This window comes from Leopardus geoffroyi, chromosome C3 (genome assembly GCF_018350155.1).
Source record: "Leopardus geoffroyi isolate Oge1 chromosome C3, O.geoffroyi_Oge1_pat1.0, whole genome shotgun sequence".
In the NCBI taxonomy this organism is placed as follows: domain Eukaryota; kingdom Metazoa; phylum Chordata; class Mammalia; order Carnivora; family Felidae; genus Leopardus; species Leopardus geoffroyi.
In genome coordinates, this window is record NC_059338.1 from 151,857,468 (window position 1) to 151,879,703 (window position 22,236).

A 22,236-nucleotide genomic window follows, 5' to 3' on the forward strand; every position below is an offset into this window, starting at 1 on the left:
TAGAGAGAGAGAGAGAATCTCTGTACTGACAGCACAGAGCCCGATGTGGGGCTCGATCACACAAATCATGAGATCATAATCTGAGCCAAAATCAAGAGTTGGACGATTAACCTCCCGAACCACCCAGGCGCCCCTGCAGTAATCTATTTGTAACAGGTGATGTATCTCTGGGTGTGTTTTCTATTTCCAATGTTCATGATTAAAAGTACAGTTTTGCAGTACAGTTTCTCTACATTTGTGAGTACAACGCCCTTCCGACCATCGTTAGGCACAACGCTTCGCTTTTAAGGCATAATCATTTGACAGACATATAAAGAGTCTAAGAATTTTTTGGAAAATTGAAAATAACAACTTTTAAACACTCTTTGAAAAATCACATGGGTAAGGAAAAGTTTATTTCATACAAGTCACTACATTTGAAGACTCGTTACTTTTCAAAGCCACGCTTCTCGATAGTCTCCACGTTGCTGATGCCACTTGCACAATCGTCTGTGTTTTGAGGAAACTGCCTAAACTTTCGCTGTCTGGGTGTCTGCAGATCCTGTCTGGGAAATGGGAACTCCAGCAGGTTTCTGTCTTCCTGTAATGAAGGAAAGTCACCTGGAATAGCTTAGTACTGTAAGGTGTGCTTCACAGATACAGCAGCTCAGCAGGCAGGATCTTCTGGATCGTCAGAATGAACTATGAGAGCTGCGTAAAGTGGTGAGATATTACGACGGCGTTCATCGAATTGCTATACACAAAGAGCTGAGAAATGCTTACCCGTACATTACATTGTCTTCGTAGTCAAAGTAAAGTGGAAAAATAAATGAAAGTTACCTAGATAATTCAAATTAATATACTTGATAAAGAGAGTAAAAAATACATGTTTTCAACAAGCAGCCTCATTTGATTTCTCTGTCTTTGATTTTTAAGTGTGTCAATATATAATTGATTCTATTTTGAATTTATCATACGTAAAATATTCATCAAAATCTATATATATTAACATTAGGACCCATGAAATCCATTAAAATTTACTCTTTTTATTCCGTCTAGTAGCTAGTCATAGTCAAGCGTCTAAAAAAATAAGTATTTTAGAACCCATTAGAATAAAAACTATACTACTCAGCGTGTTAGGGTTCAAAATGTGTAGAAACACTTGAACGCAAACCCACCAATTTAATCTCCTATTTAGAAATTGGTGCCACACAGAGGCCAATCAAAACCAGCAGTGGGACTAAAGCAGGTTGTCTAGGACAGCAATTAAATCATTGTTTTTCTGTTTGCTTTGTTAAGGTTGTATCTGATAGTTTTCTCCATTGGAAATTTACTAATTTTCCTCTTTGTAATTAACAAGTATTTTGGGGGAGACACTCTGAGAAGACCTAATTTTTCATACTGGTCTCCATTTATTTTAGCATCCATGGATAATCCTTGGATGTAATAAATTGTCCCAGATTTGGCCAATTGGTTCCTGTGTCATTTTGGCATACTACGTCATGTTTTGAGCCTTTCTTTCTCTTTCACACCATAAGATGGGCCAGGCTCATTTTTTTTTCCTTGTCCTTTCCCGTCTGGAACCAACTATTTCTCCAGGGAGCAATGTTTCCTTTTCACTGGAGTAGATAATTGTTATTTGTTTCCTGAAGGTATGGGAGAAACAAATTTAGAACCTTGCCTCTGATTCCCAATCTATTTTCCCTAAACCATGGTAGAAGTTGGCACATGGCTTTTCAATCTCTCTTTAGTGACAGTATTAGAAAGAGTACTGGTGATTTGGCTGATGGTTAACAAAATGGGGGGGAGGGGCAAATGTCTAATCCATCTCAATGCCTCAAGTATGCTTTAGAGTGAAGCCTTCGCCACTCTCAAGAAACAACTATGCTTTATCTTGATTGGTTAACATCATAATTACCACCTACATTTATATTGTTTCATGTAAGAGCAAATACAAAACGTTGATCAGAAAACAAACAAACAAAACCTAAAACGTACCTACTGGCAGACAGATCTTTTCTTCTTACATCTGAAAGTTCCGGTTCAGAATGGAAAAAGGATTTAAACCACCAGTCGGATTCTGCCACTTTTGGTAACTCTATCAGATAAAGGTCATATTATCTCCTTACCAAACACATTTGAAAGATTAAAAACAAAGGAAAATCATGAGGATGATGCTGATAAGAAATAAATCAAATACCTTGTTGGGATTTGTCATCAGGTATGACGTTAACAGAATCAGAGCCGCTTAGAGAGCTAACTGAAGAAATGCTGGCCTCTGTGGGAAACAATCAGTAAACAAAGAAAGAATTGGCAAACACAGATACATTATTTATGCATAGACTCTGAAGTAGCAAAGCAGCATGTTTTAAAATAATTTACTCCTGGATCATGAGTTCATGAATTAAAATTGATTAAATTGTCAATGAGTCAAAAAGACTTCCAGAAAAAGGTGTATTACTTTTTTTTTTTTAAGTGTAAGATAGTTTCATAAGGATATGCCATAACATGTGACTGTGCCGGAAAATTTTGACCATAGAGCTTGCGATACACCTAGCTGGCGTAGCACCCAGGTTTCCCAGAGTCATCATTTGTCTCTTGTCTGCATAGACTTTTTCTCTTTAGTTGCCTTCTGCTTTAGCTGCATTATCTGAGTCCTTCTGCTCTCTTAAAACATGGTCAAGCTATCCTTGTCTTTTTCCCTTGCGAATTTCCTGGGATTTCTTCGTGATTTTCTGGAGGGCAAGTCCTGGTTGATTTCCATGGGTCATGCCTACCACCAGACCAAGCCTGGAAGGGAGCTACTGGGAAGACCAATGGACTCATAGCATGCTCTTACATTTTCTATTAATAAGGTATATTCCTTTCTATGGTGGATAACTCTGTCTCTCAATCCCTCCATAGATATAGATGTAGCATTTAAAATATAAAAGTCAGCATTTGGGGAGCCTGGGTGGCTCAGTCGGTTGAGCATCCGACTTCTGCTCAGGTCATGATCTCGCAGTCTGTGAGTTCGAGCCCCGTGTCGGGCTCTGTGCTGACGGCTCAGAGCCTGGAGCCTGCTTCAGATTCTGTGTCTCCCTCTCTCTCTGCCGCCGCCCCCCCCCCCCATGCTCTGTCTCTGTCTCTGTCAAAAATAAATAAACATTAAAAAAAATTTTTAATATAAAAGTCATCAATATGTTAGTATAAAATTAAGAATAAATATTGGAAATATTCTACATTAGAAATATTACATATTTAAATATCCTACAAATATTACATATCTAAATATTCTGCAAAAGTTAGATTTTCAGAAATAAAGGAATTATTTTTAATTTTTTTAACGTTTACTTTTTTTTTTTTAATTTTTTTTTTTTGAACGTTTATTTATTTTTGGGACAGAGAGAGACAGAGCATGAACGGGGGAGGGGCAGAGAGAGAGGGAGACACAGAATCAGAAATAGGCTCCAGGCTCTGAGCCATCAGTCCAGAGCCCGACGCGGGGCTCGAACTCACGGACCGCGAGATCGTGACCTGGCTGAGGTCGGACGCTTAACCGACTGCGCCACCCAGGCGCCCCATTAACGTTTACTTTTGAGAGAGAGACAGAGCGTGAGCAGGGGAGTGGCAGAGAGGAAGACAGAATCCAAAGCAGACTCCAGGCTTTGAGCTGTCAGCACAGAACCTGACGCGGGGCTTGAACTAATGAACTGTGACATCATGACCTGAGCTGAAGAAGCCAGACACTTAACCTACTGAGCTACCCAGGTACCCCAAAGGAATTATTTTTAAAGACTAAACATTTTATTTGCTTTATCGTACTTGTATTTTAAACCTATAAGTCTTTTAAAGATCAGAATATAAAAATAACTTCTATGGATATAATAACATTAAATAAATGGGCATAGTTTAAACATTTTGAAAAAGAATAAATCAATAGGCCTCTCCAACTTTCATCTACAAACAATCATTGAAATAAGAATTTTCTACTTGTGGACATATTTTTAATAAATGATCATTTGTTCCCTGAAATGATTGTTTCATTCTATGGAATTTCTGAATTTTCTTTAATAAGTTACAATTTTCTATTCAGCTATGAATATTCACAGATGGGTAGATCAATAAAAATCAAACTGGCCAATTAGAAGCTGACCTATTATCCATAGCAGAATATGGAAATTTAAAAAATCCTTCAAGCAGAGTCATGCTATCCCTTCTTTTCTCAGGAATAAACAGTATTTTATTTATGTAAAATTATCAGCTTTTAATGTATCCTATCAAGTGTACGATACATGAAATTAAGGCAATTATGAAATATGCACTTATTTTCACTTATTTTAAGAGTTAATGGTTGCATCAATGTGATATAATATAACAGAGTTAAAACAAAGAGATAAACCTTGACAATATTGATTCGAGAGAAGTCTGGAATGGGTTCTATTCCCATTTTCCTCACTGTCACAAACAGTCATCCAGTCTTGTTCCTTAAATTCTGACCAGGACATGACACATAGGTTAATAACATCCCACAAACATCACCTTAAATCACATTCTCTAGGAGTATCCTCTAGGGATGATACTAACTTACTTCGATAATACTGATTTCTGGCCAGCAGGCAACCAATGGAGGGAACTGACGCCATTCTTCTCCCTGTAAACAAGCACCAGTGAGACGTTAGAACAGTGACAGGGGAAGAGAGGACATTAATCACATGGGACTTCTTTTCTTTTTTTCCATATATATATATATATATTTTGCAAAGCAACATAATTTACTGTGTAATAAATATCCGATAAGAAAAAGTTTACACAAAACCGTAATCAAATATACTACAATAAGCCAGAAAATGCAATGTGTATATTTGTTTGGAAAAGCAAGAAATACTAGATATCCAACTACAAACAATGCCCACAACTTATTCCATCTGAAACAAACCTAAAAGTTAGAGTAAAAGTGTTAACACAGACACGAAATAGTCACTCACCTATTTTCTCCAATTTGTTCTTTTGAAATAAACGTGTTTTCAGGTTTCCTGAGAAAACACACACGGAAAGAATGGTAGTGATCCAGGAGGGACTGAGTGCCTCAGGCCAAGAGCACTCTGCAGGGAAGGTGGGTGTGCTCTGGGATCCCCCGGAACACCTTATATTTGGAAGGCTGAAACCTGAGCTGTGGCACAACAGAGGGAGGTGAAGCTCTCTGCCTGTCTGCCCTTGACCACGTCAGTGTGCCAACTGGGGCTGCAGGCAGCAGGGACTGACTCTGTAAGGTCATAGCTCATGACTCCTGGTCTCTGCGGGGCAAGAGGTGATGGCCGTGCATCCTCTCAGCCTTCCATTTGATCTCACACTTCTGGGGGAAGCGCTACGCTGAGCTTTGCAGGGGGGGGGGGTGGCTGTGGGGGCTATGGGGGGCCACCCCAGCCAGGCTGAAGGCCAGCTGATGGAACTGTACATGCCCACAGACACAATGATGCAAAGCAGAGCCACAAGAAGAGCTCCCCGAGTCATTGAAGTCCTATGGGACAGGACGTGCGCTGCTGAAATTTATGGGCGGTCCATTAGAAGCTCAGTGAGAATAAGACAGAAATCATGGGTAATGAGGGGAAGCCAGTGACTCCATGACATGGTAGCAATATTATTCACTCATTCAAAATCTGTATTTATATTCTAATTTTACTAGCGTCCGTTATGGGAACTGTTTTGCCATTTCACAGACTCCGTTTGTCGTGAATCAAATCATGGCTCCCCTTTTCACTGGGGCGGGGGATTCTCAATCACTGTTTCAATTTATTGAGTAGCTATTTGTTTCACCAGCTCAAACCACACAAAATTATTTGTGCCAGCTAGGTTCAAATACATTCAAAACACTGATTTTAGTATGCCACATTGGTTCTTTTTAAATGTCTGGTCCACCTGGTTATGGCTCCTTTATGTTGCTAACATTACTTACTTAAGCCTTTTCTCTTTCTGTCTTGGTTAGTTTTGCTAGGAGTTTCCCTATTGCATTGGATCTGCCAAAGAACTGTTTGTTCTTTTCTTTGTTTCTTGATTTTATATTTCATTATTTTCTTTCCTGCTTTTATTCTTCCTTTTACTTACTTTAGTATTATTCTTGTTGTCATTTATTTCAAAATATTTTGTCAACTGCCATTATGACATTTCTCGAATGTTTAATTTCAAGATGCTTTTCTTTTTCCAAATCCATAAAAATTTCAAAATCTTTTAGTTTATTTCCAGACCCACTGTATTGTCAACAGAGAATGTTTCATTTTTATTCATTCTTTAAAGTCGTTTTTGGAGATGGCTTTCTGTGTATTTAAGAATAGTAGATACTCTTCATCCACCGCATGCAATCTTGATGTCGTAAGTGTCTATAAGGGCGTGTTACTTAACTTTGTTAAATTACATACTTACCAATGTGTTCCTGCTTCATCTACCAGTTTCTAGTATGACTGCATCATTGAATTCTATCATTTTCAGTTTCTTAGGTTTTGAAGCTATGTGAATAGATGTATACAAAATCACGATAGTATCTTCTCGGTAGATCTTGGCTTTTCTCTTCCTTTACCAGCACTAATGCCTTAGAAAACTTTCGTCATTTCCCCCCCTCCCCCGCCTTGATTTTTTCTTTTTCCCCCAGACACCAACTGGTCTAGGATTAATTTTGCAGCACCAGCTGTTTTGAAATTAACAGAAGGGTGTATTTCTTTGCATCCCTTCATTTTCAACTTGCTGGTTTGCTTCGTCATGTAAAGCACCCTTTGGCCGTATTATTTTTTCCTAATTTTACACGCATCCTCTGTGTCACAATTATACTTGTTGTCTTTCTTAGCCTTCGGTTTCTTGATGAGTTTTGAATGTGCGTTTTCAGGTTCACTGTGAGTGGGAGTTAACTTGTATTGTTCTCTCCCCTCTGCATCACACCCCCTGACTACACCACTGCCCCTGTCCTGGTTAGCGGTACCGAGGTTTTACCTACCTGACTCGAGTTTTTGTATTTTTCTGTTATAAAACTACTCGCATTTATAGAGGTATTTGTTTCTGTCACACATTAGTATGTGAGTTCCTCAAAGGCAGAGAATACTCTATTCATTTTTGCTTTAGCAATAGCCAGCACAAAACCTGATACATGTAGTAGTAGTTCTTGTTCTAGAAATCTGACAAAGCCAACATATTCCTCCTGTGCGTGGTCATGAGGATTACACCTTTTGCTACAAATTTAAATGTCATAACAGGGCTCAGATTTCCATGCTATAACTGTGACATAATAGTAATTTTTACCCAATTGTCTTCTGACTTACTTTTTTTGAATATCTATGCATTAAGTTAGTTTAACCATAGTTTCATTCAGATTTTGTCCTAGATTTAAGTTATGCTGGGGTGCCTGGGTGGCTCAGTCAGTCAAGCATCCTTCTTCGGCTCAGGTCATGATCTCACAGTTCATGGGTTCGAGCCCCGCGTCAGGCTCTGTGCTGACAGCTCGAGCCTGGAGCCTGCTTCGGATTCTGGGTCTCCCTCTCTCTCTGCCCCTCCCCCGCTCATGTCTGTCTCTCTCTGTCTCTCTCAACAATAAATAACATTAATTTCTTTTTTAAGTTATGTTAACATTTTTCTTTGATTCTACTGAGAGAATGCCTGCCCAAGTGTGAGGACACACTACAGGCCAGCATGGAAGCTGGAACTGTCATTCGCAAATTTCTGTTCAGGAAGTCGAAAGACGCTGGCAAATGACTCTTCGTAAAGGGAAGAGAAAATAGATATAAGAACAAAAAAATAAGAAGTACTAATTAAAGTCAACCGCAACCTTTGTGAAAGCTGATCTATTTATCACATGTAAGATACTATTACTCTCTCTAATTGTATTGACATTGAATGAAGCAGTAAGTGGGTATCAGATTGTTGTTTTGGAGAGCATGGGAATTTACGGTAAGAAACATGGTCATGCTTGTAGGTAATTTATCATGACCCTGTGCCATCACAGACAATTGACCAGGTATGCAGTATGAGATCAGTGTGTGGCCATTCTGGAAGACTTACATTGCCTATATCTAATTCCAGTCTGCAGTTACACAATATCTGAGTGTGCACAAAGATGTCAGGGATTTTAAATATGTAGTAACATCCAGAAAAATAAACATGCCATATTAAGTGTCGATTACTCTATGCTTAATAACTTGTACCTGCAAACAAGCATGTGTATGAGGTGTTTAAAAAAAAAGGGCATGACAGTGTGCACTAAAATACCGTTTCATTTCATAAATTTGGTGGAGAAAATGACCAATAATTAGTTACTGAATATCTCTGGGCCTTCCACATATAAAATGGAAATAAGAATATGTTACTTTATTTGAAATCCAACGCAGTTCCGAACTATATAATTCAATTGTTTGCTTAAATTTCATGTCTGCCTGGATCACATACAGTCTACGAGGCAATTATCATGGTTGTACAAAATAGAAACCAATTCCACGTACAAGCAGAGAAATGAGTTATTAGGAGAAGAGTCGTCAGTTCCTAAAATCAGTAGGAGACGTGGAGAGGTGTGGTCGGAAAAGCCAGGTCATCCAGTGCAATCCTGGAAGCTGGGCAGTGAAGGACCTGAGTGGGGATACATCAGGAGGTGTCCTCAAACTGAGTTTCCATGGTGCGAGGACCGAGAATTGCCACAGCCATACATCCCAACAGCAGCTGGCCTTCCCCGACAATCCCTCCAAACAACAGGCACCCCAAATGCAGTGTGCCTTCTAACAAGCGGTGTGTTTAGCTCTGCACGGAGAGTGTTGGTGACTACTGCCTAAGAAGGGGAACCGTAAGAACAAAGTACTGTGGCAGGTTCACCAGAGAATCCTACCCCCATGTGCCCCTTAGGGGGATAATGAGGGTCCGGGGCTAGGGGTGCCTTTTCTCACTGGCCCTTTGCTCATAAACTTTCCCAACAAATCCTATTTCTCAACACATACCATGAAACGTTTGCACACACTGTCCTGAGAAGTATTTACTACCAGAAAGCGGCCCAGAAGGAATCGGGCTTAGAAGGTGGCAGGAACTAAATACTCTTCCCTTAGCTACGACCAAGTCTCCAACCCAAAGCGCCCAGTAGAACTGATCTTGTCTAAGTCTAGGTCATGTACTGACATCCAGCTACATAGAGACACAACATATCCTTGCCGCAAAAACTGCTAACTGCAGTTTAGGAACTATTCTCTCCTTTCTTTTTAGTATTTATTGGGCATGGTCCACCTAACTGAAGACTACATTTCTCAGCCTCCCTTGCAGCTAGGAATTAGTGTGGGCCAGTGAAATGTGAAAAGGGAGTGGTCCGTCCTCAAGGTCACCTCCTTAAAGACCAATCCACTTGCCCTGGACTTCTAGCCCAGAGGTAAGAGGTCACAACTCACGGGGTGGCACAACTGTTCTTACATCAGAATGAAATGAAATTCTTACACGGTGCATCTTGTTACTGGCATTCAATTTACACTGCACACTGACCCTTCAAATCCCTCTGACTTCTGTAGTGAGTAGTACAGAGTGCTGGATCCCCCACACAGGAGGGGTCCCCAGATGCCACAATGCCAGGAGCAAAGACTGAGCTTACCAGCACGCTCCACTGTCCCTATTCCTAACATGCACCTTGCTTTATGGAGCAGTTTTCATCTCACCCACCACGGGCTCTTATTTATACTGTGTACCTGACTTACAAGTCTTCCTTTTCTGCTCTCTTCCCTGACCCCTTGAAGCAAAGGAGAATTAATTTCAATGACTTCCTCGTGTCTTGTTACTACTGGGTGGGCTAATGAGTCACTTGCCAGTTACGCAAATAGTCAAACATCTATATGTGTGTGTGTGTGTGTGTGTGTGTGTGTGTGTGTGTGTGTGTGTATCAATCCAGGTCTTGATACTTCTTTGCTTTGGTCCACATTCTCCCTGATCAGTCTCCAAACATTAGTCACAATGTGAAAACGTGGATTGATCACTTCTTAATAAGCCCTGGTCTTGATTCTTGAGGTTCCCCCCACCGTCCGCAAAGCCACTGGGCAGGTGAGTATTCTCTATCTGTGGTCGCCAAATCCGTGAGAGCAGTAAGTAGATCCTTTCTGAGCACTATCTCACAGACAGGAGAAGATGGCTTGCATTCTTGGTGCAAAGACCATTTCTCAGTAGGCTCTATCTTTAGGATTCTCTTAGTCGCCAGTTTTCAAAAGTCGCTGTCAGTGTCGTCTTCTGATAGTAAGGCATCTAAATAAGCAAAATAACTGGCAGAACTCCCCAAGGCTCAGCACCCTGCATTCTCCAGGACTGGCAGGATGGAGTCTGGGGAGCTTGGGAGGAGACTCTCAACAGTTGCTTCATCAAATGCTTTCTTCTTCCTAAATGTTGAGATGTAGGTAAGCAAATACACTGAAAGTAATAAATATGCTAGCGCCTAAAGGACTTGCCTTCCATTTTCTCTTGGTTTTATGCTTTGAGGCAGAGACAAATATTCATAATTATCTAAGTCAGTGTTTCTGGCTTGTGACTCCTATGCCTGCTGAGTTAGGTACTTTCTGTCCGTAATGACCAATGTAACGAGTACTTGCAGCCATAGGAAACTGTTTGGAGACATGAACACACTTTCTCTTTTGTGTCTTCCGTAGCATCTGTAAGGACAACAACAACAACAACAAAATCATGGGATTTATTTTTTTTTTATTTTAGATTGTAGATTAGATTTTATTTAAATTTTAAATATTAGATCAAACTCCTAAACATCATTTGTCTTTGCCATAGTCTAATCGCTCTCATTTCCCACAAATCCCAAATCTAAGTACAAGGAGGCTGTGTATTTTGATATGCAAAATATCAAATACTGATATTTTGATGTTTTGATAGGATCTTTGATACCAAGATCCTAATCTGAATGCATGGAGTATCTGATGATCTGACTGTAGGTGTCTTAGGCTCTGTTCTTAGGAAAACATGTGCACCCACATACAGTTTTACTAGAGACTCCTTTCCCCGCCAAACCCCAAAAGAATGAAAAGGGGGTGGTGAGAAAAGGTGCCCTGTGAACTTGCCTTGACAATTTCATGAAGAAAATAGGATGGCACTTCTACGTTGTTCTTAACTGAAGCAAGGCTCCAGGCCTTTGCTCTTGTACATTGATGAGTCTGTGAATGTGGGCTGCCCCAGGGCGACACGTGCCAAGGGAAGAGTGAGTGTGTGCTCAGTTGACAGAGACCCCTGGAGGACAGCTGCAACTCACCAGCAGCGAGAAGTCATGGTGGCTGGTGATAAGCACCTTTGTCCTGAAGGGAATCTGGGCAGCACGGCCAGGTCCCCAGATGCCACCCTTTGCATTGCTTGAGTCAAGTGCTTTCAAGAGTTTGGGGACACCTCTTTGGAGTCTCCAGCAGGTTTCTCTTCCTGGGAAAATTGGGGAGAGGAAGGTGAGTGGAATGCAGTGTAATCCCTGCCAAGGCAGCTGGACTTAAGTCACATCAGATCGCTATGCTCCCACCCTTTACTGTCCATCTTGCATTTCTCTGACTCTTGGCTAGCACCTCTGCTAGTCCAAATGACCTAACCTGAAAGGCTTCACAAATCTTCATCTCTGAGTTTCAAAAGCCACTGCTCATTTTGCCCTTCTTAAGCTGAGGATGCTTGTGTGGGGAAGGCACGTTCCCCAGAAAGACCTATTTTTACGACTGGCTCCTGGACCTGAGCTCATGAAATGTTCCATTTCATAAGAGTGGTTTTGCATTTCTTTGGCCTGGAGCCAAGCTGTGCCAGTTGTCTAGAGGCTTAGTCCTAACAATGTGATTTATGGTGGTCTGGGGTTCCAGTAGCTGAGGTAAATCATGCAGGGGCCATATGCCCACACGACTGATTCTCATTAAAAACCCTGGACTCCAAGGCTGAGGTGGGCTTCCCTGACCGGTAACACTCCACACATGTTGTCACATCTTTACTTGGGGAATTTAGTATGTTCCAAGTGACGCTGTGGGAAGAGACTCCTGGAAGCTTATGCCTGGTTTCTCCAGACTTATACCAACCAGGGGAATTTTGGAAGTCCATCACCATCTATAGGATCCAGCTGGTTTCTAAAGGGGCCAGGCAAGTAGATCAAATACATATATGATGGCGACCACCACTCATGCATTCTTCGTATCCTTAGAAGTAGAATTAGTATCAGCCACTCTTCCCAAGGAACAACTTTAAAAGTTCAGTATCTTAGCCATTGTGTGTGGGGGCCAGTTTTGGAGACTTTTACCTGGCCTTTCCCACCAGTAACTCCTATACCAGGGGATAATGACCACTATAGTCGTTCTGCCAACCAAGGAAAGACATTGGGCCCAGTGGACAAAGCAAGTGTGGCCTGGACCTGGGTCAGGGCTCTGCTAATGATCTAGGCTCTATACCATCCACTCTAACAAGGATGTCATGATGATGTTTCTTATTCCTGATAATCAACTTCAACATAGTACTTTTGTTCAGAAGTCCTCAACATGTCTATATATTCCCATCCCATGGTGTGTGAATGGCCCTTAGGTCCCTTTGGGGAAGACCTAGGGGGCTTATTTCCAGATACACACTCCATGTTACAGGATCTTAATTCATGGGAACGCAGCCCTCCTTAGATCAATGAGTTCCAGATATGAGAACGGTCTAGGATCCAGAAACTAGAGTGCTGTTAGAATCTTTGGCTTTATCTTAATTGTACACATTAAGCAATCTTCCTGAGATTAATCACCTATATTGGCCTTAGGAACACCGTGTTATACAAGCCATCTCACTGTAGGTTAGGCTCCCTTTATGGCTACTCTGACCTTACCACCTATTCTGATGTTTGCACTCACCGAGCTTCTCATGGTTAAGTACCATAACCTGGCCTCTTTTGGGGAATCTGGTTATTCCCATTGCAATTAGTGAGTCACATCTATAACATCACCTTTTACTCTGAGTCTTGAACTATAAAATCCTCACTGTGCTTCTCAGTGAATCTGGTGCTTCTGTCTCCAATGTTCTCCTTCTCATTTTGTGAAAACAGAGTATCTCCTGGAAAATGTAATCATTTTGGGTCTTCTGACCTTAAGTAGGATATCTACTCTAGCATGACCATTTCTATCTCAGCCATCTTCCACAGTGATTCTGGAATTCCTATTTACTTTGTTGTTATAGCAGCCCTAGCAAACAAATACACAGGACAACTGTTAAGATGTATACCAATGGTGAACTGGGACAGAACACCAGTGGACAGGGATGCATTAGTATCCATTGTTGCTTCCAAGAATCAGCCTGGCAACATATTGACATTGTAAGATGGTCTTTCCAGGGTGTTAGATCCTATATTGTGAGAAAAGTGACCCTTATCAATAAACTCTCCCATTAGCCACCTTGACCCAGCACCATAATGCCCAGTTCCATTTGTATTCACCGAGGTACATGTTGGAAAATCCTGCAGCTCCTTTAGAATATACTTCCTTTGCACTTAACATTACCTTCAAGCAAAAAAGGAACTCTGATTTTAATAAAGAAGAGTTGGCCATTTCTGCAGTCACAGAGGTTTTGGGACAATCTTGGCAGTTGACTATGTTTTTTGTGCATTGGCTCAGATGTCCTTATCACAAATCTCAGTGTCTGTTTTGTTTGTTTGTTTTTTGTTTTGGTTTTGGTTTTTGGTTTTTGGGGTTTTTTTTTTTGCAACTGGGACTGTTTTGTTTGTTTGTTTGTTGCTTTTGTTTTTTGTTGTTTTTTGGTTTTTGCTTTTTTGGTTTTTTTGCAACTGGGATCCTGGCCTTGAAGAAGCCAACTTACCAAGGTCGAGAATTCAATCTTCTTTTCAGTTCTCACCCCCTTGGAATTAAGTCTTAGAGACTTACCCTCAGTTTTTTTCTGCCTTCTAGTTGCAGGAGAGAACAGTCCTTTTATATGCTGCCAGGTAGCCATCTGACTTCTTATCGTTCACCTTACATCAGTTAATAATCTTTGTCCTCCTTTTGCAGATTTCCTCCGATGCGTCAGTGATATTCAGCTACAGACAGCTCAGCCCATGCATAGCCTTATTAATCGCTACTTCCTCTGACCCTCTCAGACACCTGAGATGCTGCAAATGCTAACGAATCCCCTTCCACTGGTATCCTGTCCCAGTTCACCATTGGTAAGCATTTTAGCAGTTGTCCTGTGTATTTGTTTGCTAGGGCTACTGTAACAAAGTGTTCGGAACTGGGTGGATTAAACAACAAAAATGTATTTTCTCACAACTGTGGAGCTCCAAGTCTAAGACCAAGGTGTCGCCCACTTGGTTTCTTCTAAGGTCTCTCTTCTTGACCTGTAGATGGCTGTCTTCTCTCTACATCTTCACACGGGTTTCTGTATGTATCTGGGTTCCAATCATCTCTCTACCATGTTAGATTAGGGTCCCACACTAATGACCACATTTGAACTCGGTTCTTTAAAAGCCCTATCTCCAGAGTAGAATCATATTCTGAGGTCCTAGGGATTAGAACTTCAATTTCAGGGTAGGGGGACACCTGGGTGACTCAGTTAGTTGAGTGTCTGACTCCTGATTTCAGCTCAAGTCATGATCTTATGAGAGACTGAGCCCACGTCAGGCCCAGCACTGACCACAAGAAGCTTGCTTGGGATTCTCTCTCTCCCTCTCTGTCTCTGACCCTCCCCCGCTCATACCCTCTCTCCCAAAATAAATACATAAACATTGAAAAAAGCCTTCAATTTCAGGGGAACACAGCTCAGCCCATAACAAACTTCTCAGAGCATGCTAGGTATCACTGGCACTCCACCCATCACCAATGACAGGGGACACATTGTCAGCCAGCTGAAGGGTGATCCAGCTCCAAACTCTCAGCTCTGCTATCATATTGTCTTTGGCTGGGTTCCCTGGGAAGCAGACTCTGAGATGCACTTGGCAGGGTTTATGGGGCATGCCAGAGGGAAGCCTTGAACATCGTCTGTTCAAACCATCTATCTCTTCATCAATTACATTACAGTAACGCTCAGACACCTCACTAAATAGAAGCAAGATTTCAAACACAAATTGTATGCTAAGGATCAAAATTTTAATCTTGAACATGAATTATCCATTTCATTGAATATCCTGAATTATATCAATTTTGATTCATCTTTACCCATAAATATGAGCATTATCATTGCTGGAAGGTGACACACATAGTTTCTGACATAAAATTTCACACACTGAAGTCATCTTTTCACTGATCACTTGACTAAACTTACACAAAACAATTTCTTATTCAGAATTGAAACCAGACAAAATGAGCTTTAGAAATAGAGACACAAAATGCATTTTTAATGGCCTCTTGTAATTATCAAAGAGCCCAAATCAACCCATATTGCTACAAGCATTCGATTGTACATTATTTATCTGAAATAAAAATTTTAAATGAGATCTACATATAAAAATAAAGAGTAGTTTTAACAGTGGTGTTAGTTTATTATACTTTTCATTCTTTATGCCTAATTGAGGATATAATTTTCTTTTTTTTTTTTCTTTTTTTTTTTTAACGTTTATTTATTTTTGAGACAGAGAGAGACAGAGCATGAACGGGGGAGGGGCAGAGAGAGAGGGAGACACAGAATCGGAAACAGGCTCCAGGCTCTGAGCCATCAGCCCAGAGCCCGACGCGGGGCTCGAACTCACGGACCGCGAGATCGTGACCTGGCTGAAGTCGGACGCTTAACCGACTGCGCCACCCAGGCGCCCCGAGGATATAATTTTCAACTAGGGTGTTATTTCACTACCATCCTTGTGTTTTTGTTTTTTTCTCTCTTATGGAAATAAAGACTGCTGAACTTTCAGATTGAATGTTAGCGTTTATAGATAATCCAAAGCTCAAGATGGAGTTTGAACTTCAGCCCAGGGAAAGCCATGTATCTTGATGAGTTTCATCACAAGAAAGGAAGGGGAAAAAATTACCTTTGGCAGAATCTTCACAAGTTATTGCCAGAAACCATAGAAAATTCACTTGTATTGCAAATCCATTATGATATTATAAAATCATTTTTTTATAATCAGGATCAGTAGTTTAAGGTAATTATATAGTTAACTATAGAAAGATATAAGCAATTAATGTTACATTAATCATGCACCACTTTTCTAAAGTATTATTATGTTTATATGTATTTAAACACATATACTCAATTACAAAAACATGCAAGGAAATAGGGAATTTTAGTTGCTTCTATAGTAAATGTTTGTAAAACAACAATTTTAGTTACAATCCAAGGAAAATATTGGTAAAACATTTGCTAAAAACAGAGTTATCTCGATATATGGCAAACCTTCTATCTATGCATATATAATACTGAACTCAAAGATAAAATTGAATATTCTTTCATGATTCTACACCCATTTCAAATTATTGGTGAATGTGTACAAATATTTTGGGGTTTTATTATTTCTTGGCTAAGCCATATTTTCCTATGTATCCCCTAATATGGGGATACATACAACCCCTATGTATTCCCTAATGTATCCCCATCTTCTGCTATGACCACCTTACCCTTATCCCCACTTTATTTAGAGTCATGAATATTTGGCATTTTCCTCTATTTTATCCTACCCTCCTGTTGCAACCCTGAACAACATGGCAGCTATCTGGACCTAGGAGCTGGGAGCGAGATGATAACACTGGAAGGCAAGTGTAAGAGTAAAAGAGTGCGACAGAAAATATAGCCATCTCTCCTGCAGTGTTTTCATTCACGTTAAAGCAGGGAGAGAGGACATTCCTATTTTCGTGGAATGTGTCCATTTCTGTTGAAGCCCTAATAACAGTTGTTCAATCCCCATCATGATTCTGACTGTGCAACATAACACGTCTCAGGCACAGTGGAGAAGCAGAAGAAGCATCCCTGGCGTTGTGTTGTTTACAGTCCGGTTGGTGGAGATTATTTCACACAGAGACACTCAGAAAGAAGACCCATGGGAAAGAAACCGCAAGTGGGGAAAGTAGCTTTCAGGGTGCCGCGGAGGGGGCAGGAGGGGGTCTCAGGGTGGACTGGTGCCTTTTCTTGTGGTGAAACGGGAAACCTTTGTAACTGCAGTATTTTTTAGACGTCCCATTGCAAGCAATGTGCTAACCATAAAATATGGAGCTAAGGTAAATAAAGTGCTTCAGTCTCTGTCATATTAGTATTCAGACTGCATTTAAGTTGTAATTACAACACATTTTTCTCTGAATGCACATTTAATATGCTCAGTCAGGTTGATTAAATACCCCCAGCAAGCTGATCTTTCACTCTTTGGTTTCCAAGATGGCATATGCATTGATTCAGTATCTCGCTTGTGATGTGTTCACCTGTCTTCATCTCTCACATATTCCACATGAGGACCTTCAAGCAACAGAAGAATGTCTAAACACAGAATTTAAGTAACACATCATAGGATCGCAAATTGCAATAAATGATGTATCATATACCCCTTAATTATAAATTGTTAATCCTTTTAGTAAGACAATTTACATTTCACAGAATTGGGAAAAAAATGCAATTCACACTTCAGAATTGATAGGTAGAAATCAGTTTCCGGGTAGAACTTTGAGTTCGTCATATAAGGCAAGACAAATGTCCTTGAATTTAATCCTCACGATATACAATTTTCATTTATATCTATTGGTAAAGAAGGTTAATGAAATTCAGAAGCCAGTCCATTTGGTCTGGGTTTTGTCTAAATGTGCTGGGGTAAGCAAGACAGCAAATCAGTCCCCCCATGCCTTCATTTCTTCTTGTGAAAATAGAGCTATTACAATTTAAATATCTTCCAAGGTGTTATATATAGGAATCTTTAAATTATTGTATGCATTTGGAAAGCGTGACACATTATACCACTTGTTACCAATTTAACCCAATTAGTGTTCTCCTTTTACTTTTAAATTAATCTCTAATTGTACATTAGACATCTGTGAAAGATCATGAACTATTTGCAGCCTCTTTTAGTAAATCCCCAGGGGGATATATCTCCTGGAGTTGGGTTACCAGAGTATATAACCACATTACAGGACGTGAATGGCTCCCTTCAGCGAACTTCATTAAAACTAACTTCCCTTCGTCGTTAAAATACAGTTTGCCTTTGCAGCAGCTTTTCTTGGTGAATGTAGCCCTTTTGTGAAGCATCCTACACTGAAATTTGAAATTTTATTTAGAATCGCTAACAAAATTAGCATATCTTTTCTGCAGTGCTTATGCTATCAAAACATATAATGAGTGCAAATTCCGTGATATTATTTTTATAAAAAATAGTCTGTAATGGGTTTAGAATAAATATAACAGCATCCACTCTTTCATATCTGGTGGGAATACCCTGAAAGAGTTTGTTTTAACTTGTAATTAATTAAATTTTCCATACAGGGGAGGAAGTGTTTATGATTTTTCAATGAATATTTATGAAAGCTCATTGTCCAAAATTCACAAGTCTTCATTCAGACTCAGAAAGGAGTTTATGAATATTTCATCAAAAACCAAGATCACAAAATGAACCACTTTGTAATTCTTTCAAGAGCCACAATAAACAGTGTCCATGAATTAAAATCATGCATATGTTAGTAAGCAGGAGTATTTTTTTTTTCCTTCTGAACATATATTACAAATGCCTACTTAGGATCAACAGTGCCTTAGATACCACTCTCATTTTAGGAGCAGTATTAATGGCTCCACAACTCACACATATTGTCAAAATCCTTCAAAAAAGTTGAGGGAAAAAGGCATAATTCCCAGACTGAGTTTACAGATAATAATTACCAAATCCTGCAACAGTAGTGGGAAACTAATTTTACAATCTAGAAATCAGGGATCCGTGCGTCGTCAAATGACAGACTAAGATTAGAACGCATTTTCCAACATGTAGTTCAAGGTAATAGTTATTTATAGTGTAGTTGCTATGCTCAGGCACTTGCTGCTATTTTTATCTCCAAGAGTCCTGCGGACTTCAGGGATATTGACATTTAATGGACTGTCATATCCCTATCTACAATAGAATGGGAAGGTAGGGATTGAAATCCTAATTGAATTTTCATTAAATTTTTTTAATGTTTATTTATTTTTGAGAGAGAGAGAGAGACAGAGCATGAGCAGGGGAGGGGCAGAGAGAGAGAGAGAGGTAGACACAGAATCTGAAGCAGACTCCAGGCTCTGAGTTGTCAGCACAGAATCTGACACGGGGCTTGAACCCAAGAACTACGAGATCATGACCTGAACTGAAGCCAGACGCTTAACTTACTGAGCCAGTCAGGCATCCCCTAAATGCATTTTCAAATAGACATCTGCTATTTACCATTCATGAGTATTAGTCATTTTTTTTATTTGCTTTTGTTGTCCAATATCATGGATATTGTTCTACAAACATGCTGAAAGCCAGTATTCTATCTGTAAATTCTCAGTGTGCCTTGAATATTTGGGTTTCTTCCCACATAGATGGTATTCATTCATCCAAAGGTATTTTTTGAGTGTATACTATATACCAGGACCTAATATGCAGATACAAAAAGTTAATAACACAAAGTCCTTGGTCTCATAGACACTAATGAACAAACACGTTAATAATATAATTTCCAGGAGGGAATATGCTACAAATAAAATGAACTAAGCAGAAAGACTGTTGGGGGGAAACAAATTTAAGTATGGGCATGAGAAACAAGCTCTCTGAGGAGGGCTCCTTTGGGTGAAGTCTAAAGGAAGGAACAAACTCGTACATTATACCACTGTGAGGAAAATTCCAGACAGCAAGAACAAGTACAAATGCTCCAAGGAAGAACAAAGCTTGGAAAGAGAAGGAAAGACCATTGTGGATTTAATTGGGTGAATGTGATGGAGAGATGAAGGGAAGCAATGGGAAATGCAATCAGAGAGGTGAGTGGAGACCAGTTCACTCATGAACTTGCAGGACTTGAAGAACACTGATTGTGCTTTACTGTAAACATGGTGGGGAGCTGTTTATAGGTTTTTAATAGAAGCGAGACATGTCTGATTTTCATGTTTAAAAGCTGTTCTATGGAATAAGGACCGAAGTTGTCAAAGTAGAAACAAGTAGCTAAGTTAGAAGGTCATTGCAAATCTCTGAGAAAGAAAAGAAGAGCACAGACAAAAAATGATAGTGCTAGAGCTCAAATTATATACTTTAACAGTGGAACTGGTAACGTGCTTATTAGCATAAGGAGTAAGTGATAAAAAAAAAAAAAAGACTTCAAGGTCTTAGCCACCGAAGAACTGACGATGTCACTGACTGAAATGGAGTAGATGACCACAAATTGAGTCTGGTGTCTTGTGTGTCAGGGCGTAGAGACCAAGAGCTTTAGTTTGGATCATTTCGAAACGTGTATTAGACAATCGAGGAGAAATGAACACAGTTATCTGGAGCTCAGTATAGGGTCCAGAACTTGGGTTGGAGATGCCAATCCTGGGCATTACCAGCGTGACATGGTAGTTATAACACCGAGAGCCTACATGAGATGATCTATTGAGACGACCTACGGAGACATGCAAGGAACATGAGGGATTGAGCCTATGGCAATGCCACGCCAACACACAGAAGTCAAGGAGAGCAGGAGCCAGCACAAGAAGTGGGTCTGAGCACACAGTACGGTCGAAGGTTTTACAAATGTGGCATCTGAGGAGTCAAGTAACATACAGGTGGCAAGGAGGAAGATCTGTCAATTGCTCCAAAACAGTATCCATCAAGTTGTCATAGGGAAGCCACCAATGACTCTGACAGGAGACCTAGGTGAGGCACGGTGAGGGCTTCCAAGAACTGAAACCAGAATAGCAACGGCGGAAATAATATGAGGGCTCTTTAGTAAAATAGAACTCAGAAACCAGTTGACCACAGAGTCCAGTATGACTCACAGAATGAGACCACAGTGCCATTCTCTAAACAGAAAACACAAAGAAATAATCTCATTTTCAGAAAATGTGATGTGATCAGTTTTAAACATATTTATACTGAAGTACTTGAGGCACACGTGGAGCTGTGAAGAAACTGGAAAACAGGCTTCAAGCTAGGGTTAAAAAGATATATGCAAAACAATAGAATTTTAAGGGACACCAACACCAACATTTCAAGAATGCATTGGACAAAATGACCCTGCCTAGAACATAAGAAAGAAGAAACCCGATGGGGCACCTGGGTGGCTCAGTCGGTTAAGCATCTGACTTCGGCTCAGGTCATGATCTCGCAGTCTGTGAGTTCGAGCCCCGTGTCGGGCTCTGTGCTGACGGCTCAGAGCCTGGAGCCTGCTTCGGATTCTGTGTCTCTGTCCCCCTCTGGCCCTCCCCCGTTCATGTTCTCTCTCTGTCTCAAAAATAAAGAAACGTTAAAAAAAATTAAAATTTTGAAAGAAGAAAGCTGAGAGAATTAATTGACTTATATAGGATCTGTGCTTCTTGAGTGATGATGGTACGTTATTTTAAATTCCCTTGTCTTGGTCTTCCCCAAACTTGTTCAGTCTGGCTCCAAATCTGTGCGTGGACATAAGGAATCTGTAGTTGCTTCCGCTGTGGTAAAAAGAGAGAAAGGACAGAAGTTATTGAAGGGTATAATGATATAATATTTTTTTTTCTTGAAACTCAGTTTCTTTTTGAACACCGAATTCTAACAAATATGGCCTATTTGTGGATGAAGGAAGGAACTACGGCTCGATGTAGTGGAAAGGAGATAGTGCTGAAGTGAACTTATCTGAGGTTGAGTTGTGATTTTCCCTCTGGTTAGTTGTATAGTCTTTGGCAATTTCAATTTACTGCATCCTCCTGACTCCCTCTCCTCCTCTGTGGAGTGAGGATCATTAAACAAACTCCATGAGGTGGCCGTAAATATCACCTATGACAATCTTCCACCACGGCACTTGGTGCATAAATGCTTGAGAAATACAAACTCATTTCCTGTGCCTCCTGTAGGGTGTGTGGAAGAACTTTCACTCCTATTAAATCTAAGATCAAGAACATAACGATGTTTTCAAACCTATTTTAAAATTTCGATAGTTATAGTTGGGGAAAGTTGAAATAACACAGCTTGTTTTTGTTATTTACAATTTCATTACTTTTTATAGAGGTAAAATGTGCATAGAGTGGAAGGCACATATCTTAAGTGGGTAATTGGATGGTGTTGATAAATGTATGCACCTGTGTAAGCACCATTCCACTCAAGGTGTATCACACTTCATCACCCCTTCGTGTCACCTCTATCCTCCCCAAAGAGCCGTTGCTCTGAATTACATCACCCCTGATGAGTTATGCCTGCTTTTCATTTCATATGAATGGAAATATACGCAA

The 22,236-nt window shown here is 40.2% G+C and overlaps 1 protein-coding gene and 1 long non-coding RNA gene across 3 annotated transcripts; both read right to left on the reverse strand.

Annotated features, from left to right (window-relative positions):
• Nucleotides 1-378: 378 nt before the first annotated feature.
• PPDPFL (pancreatic progenitor cell differentiation and proliferation factor like) lies at nt 379-6,553 on the reverse strand. 2 transcript variants are annotated; one of them, XM_045455366.1, is made up of 5 exons: nt 4,947-6,553; nt 4,550-4,612; nt 2,180-2,257; nt 1,978-2,077; nt 379-580 (listed from the first exon to the last, which is right to left on the reverse strand). In XM_045455366.1, the coding sequence occupies exons 2-5, from the start codon at nt 4,602-4,604 to the stop codon at nt 394-396; spliced, it is 420 nt and encodes a 139-aa protein (XP_045311322.1). In that variant the 5' UTR covers nt 4,605-4,612; nt 4,947-6,553; the 3' UTR covers nt 379-393. The 2 variants fall into 2 exon arrangements, with proteins under 2 accessions (XP_045311322.1, XP_045311323.1); XM_045455367.1 differs by having other exon boundaries at nt 379-690; nt 4,947-6,542.
• Nucleotides 6,554-8,327: 1,774 nt separating this feature from the next.
• On the reverse strand, nt 8,328-13,634 carry LOC123586307. The gene is made up of 2 exons (XR_006706734.1): nt 11,207-13,634; nt 8,328-10,601 (listed from the first exon to the last, which is right to left on the reverse strand). It is a non-coding gene; the product is annotated as an uncharacterized LOC123586307 (long non-coding RNA).
• Nucleotides 13,635-22,236: the final 8,602 nt, after the last annotated feature.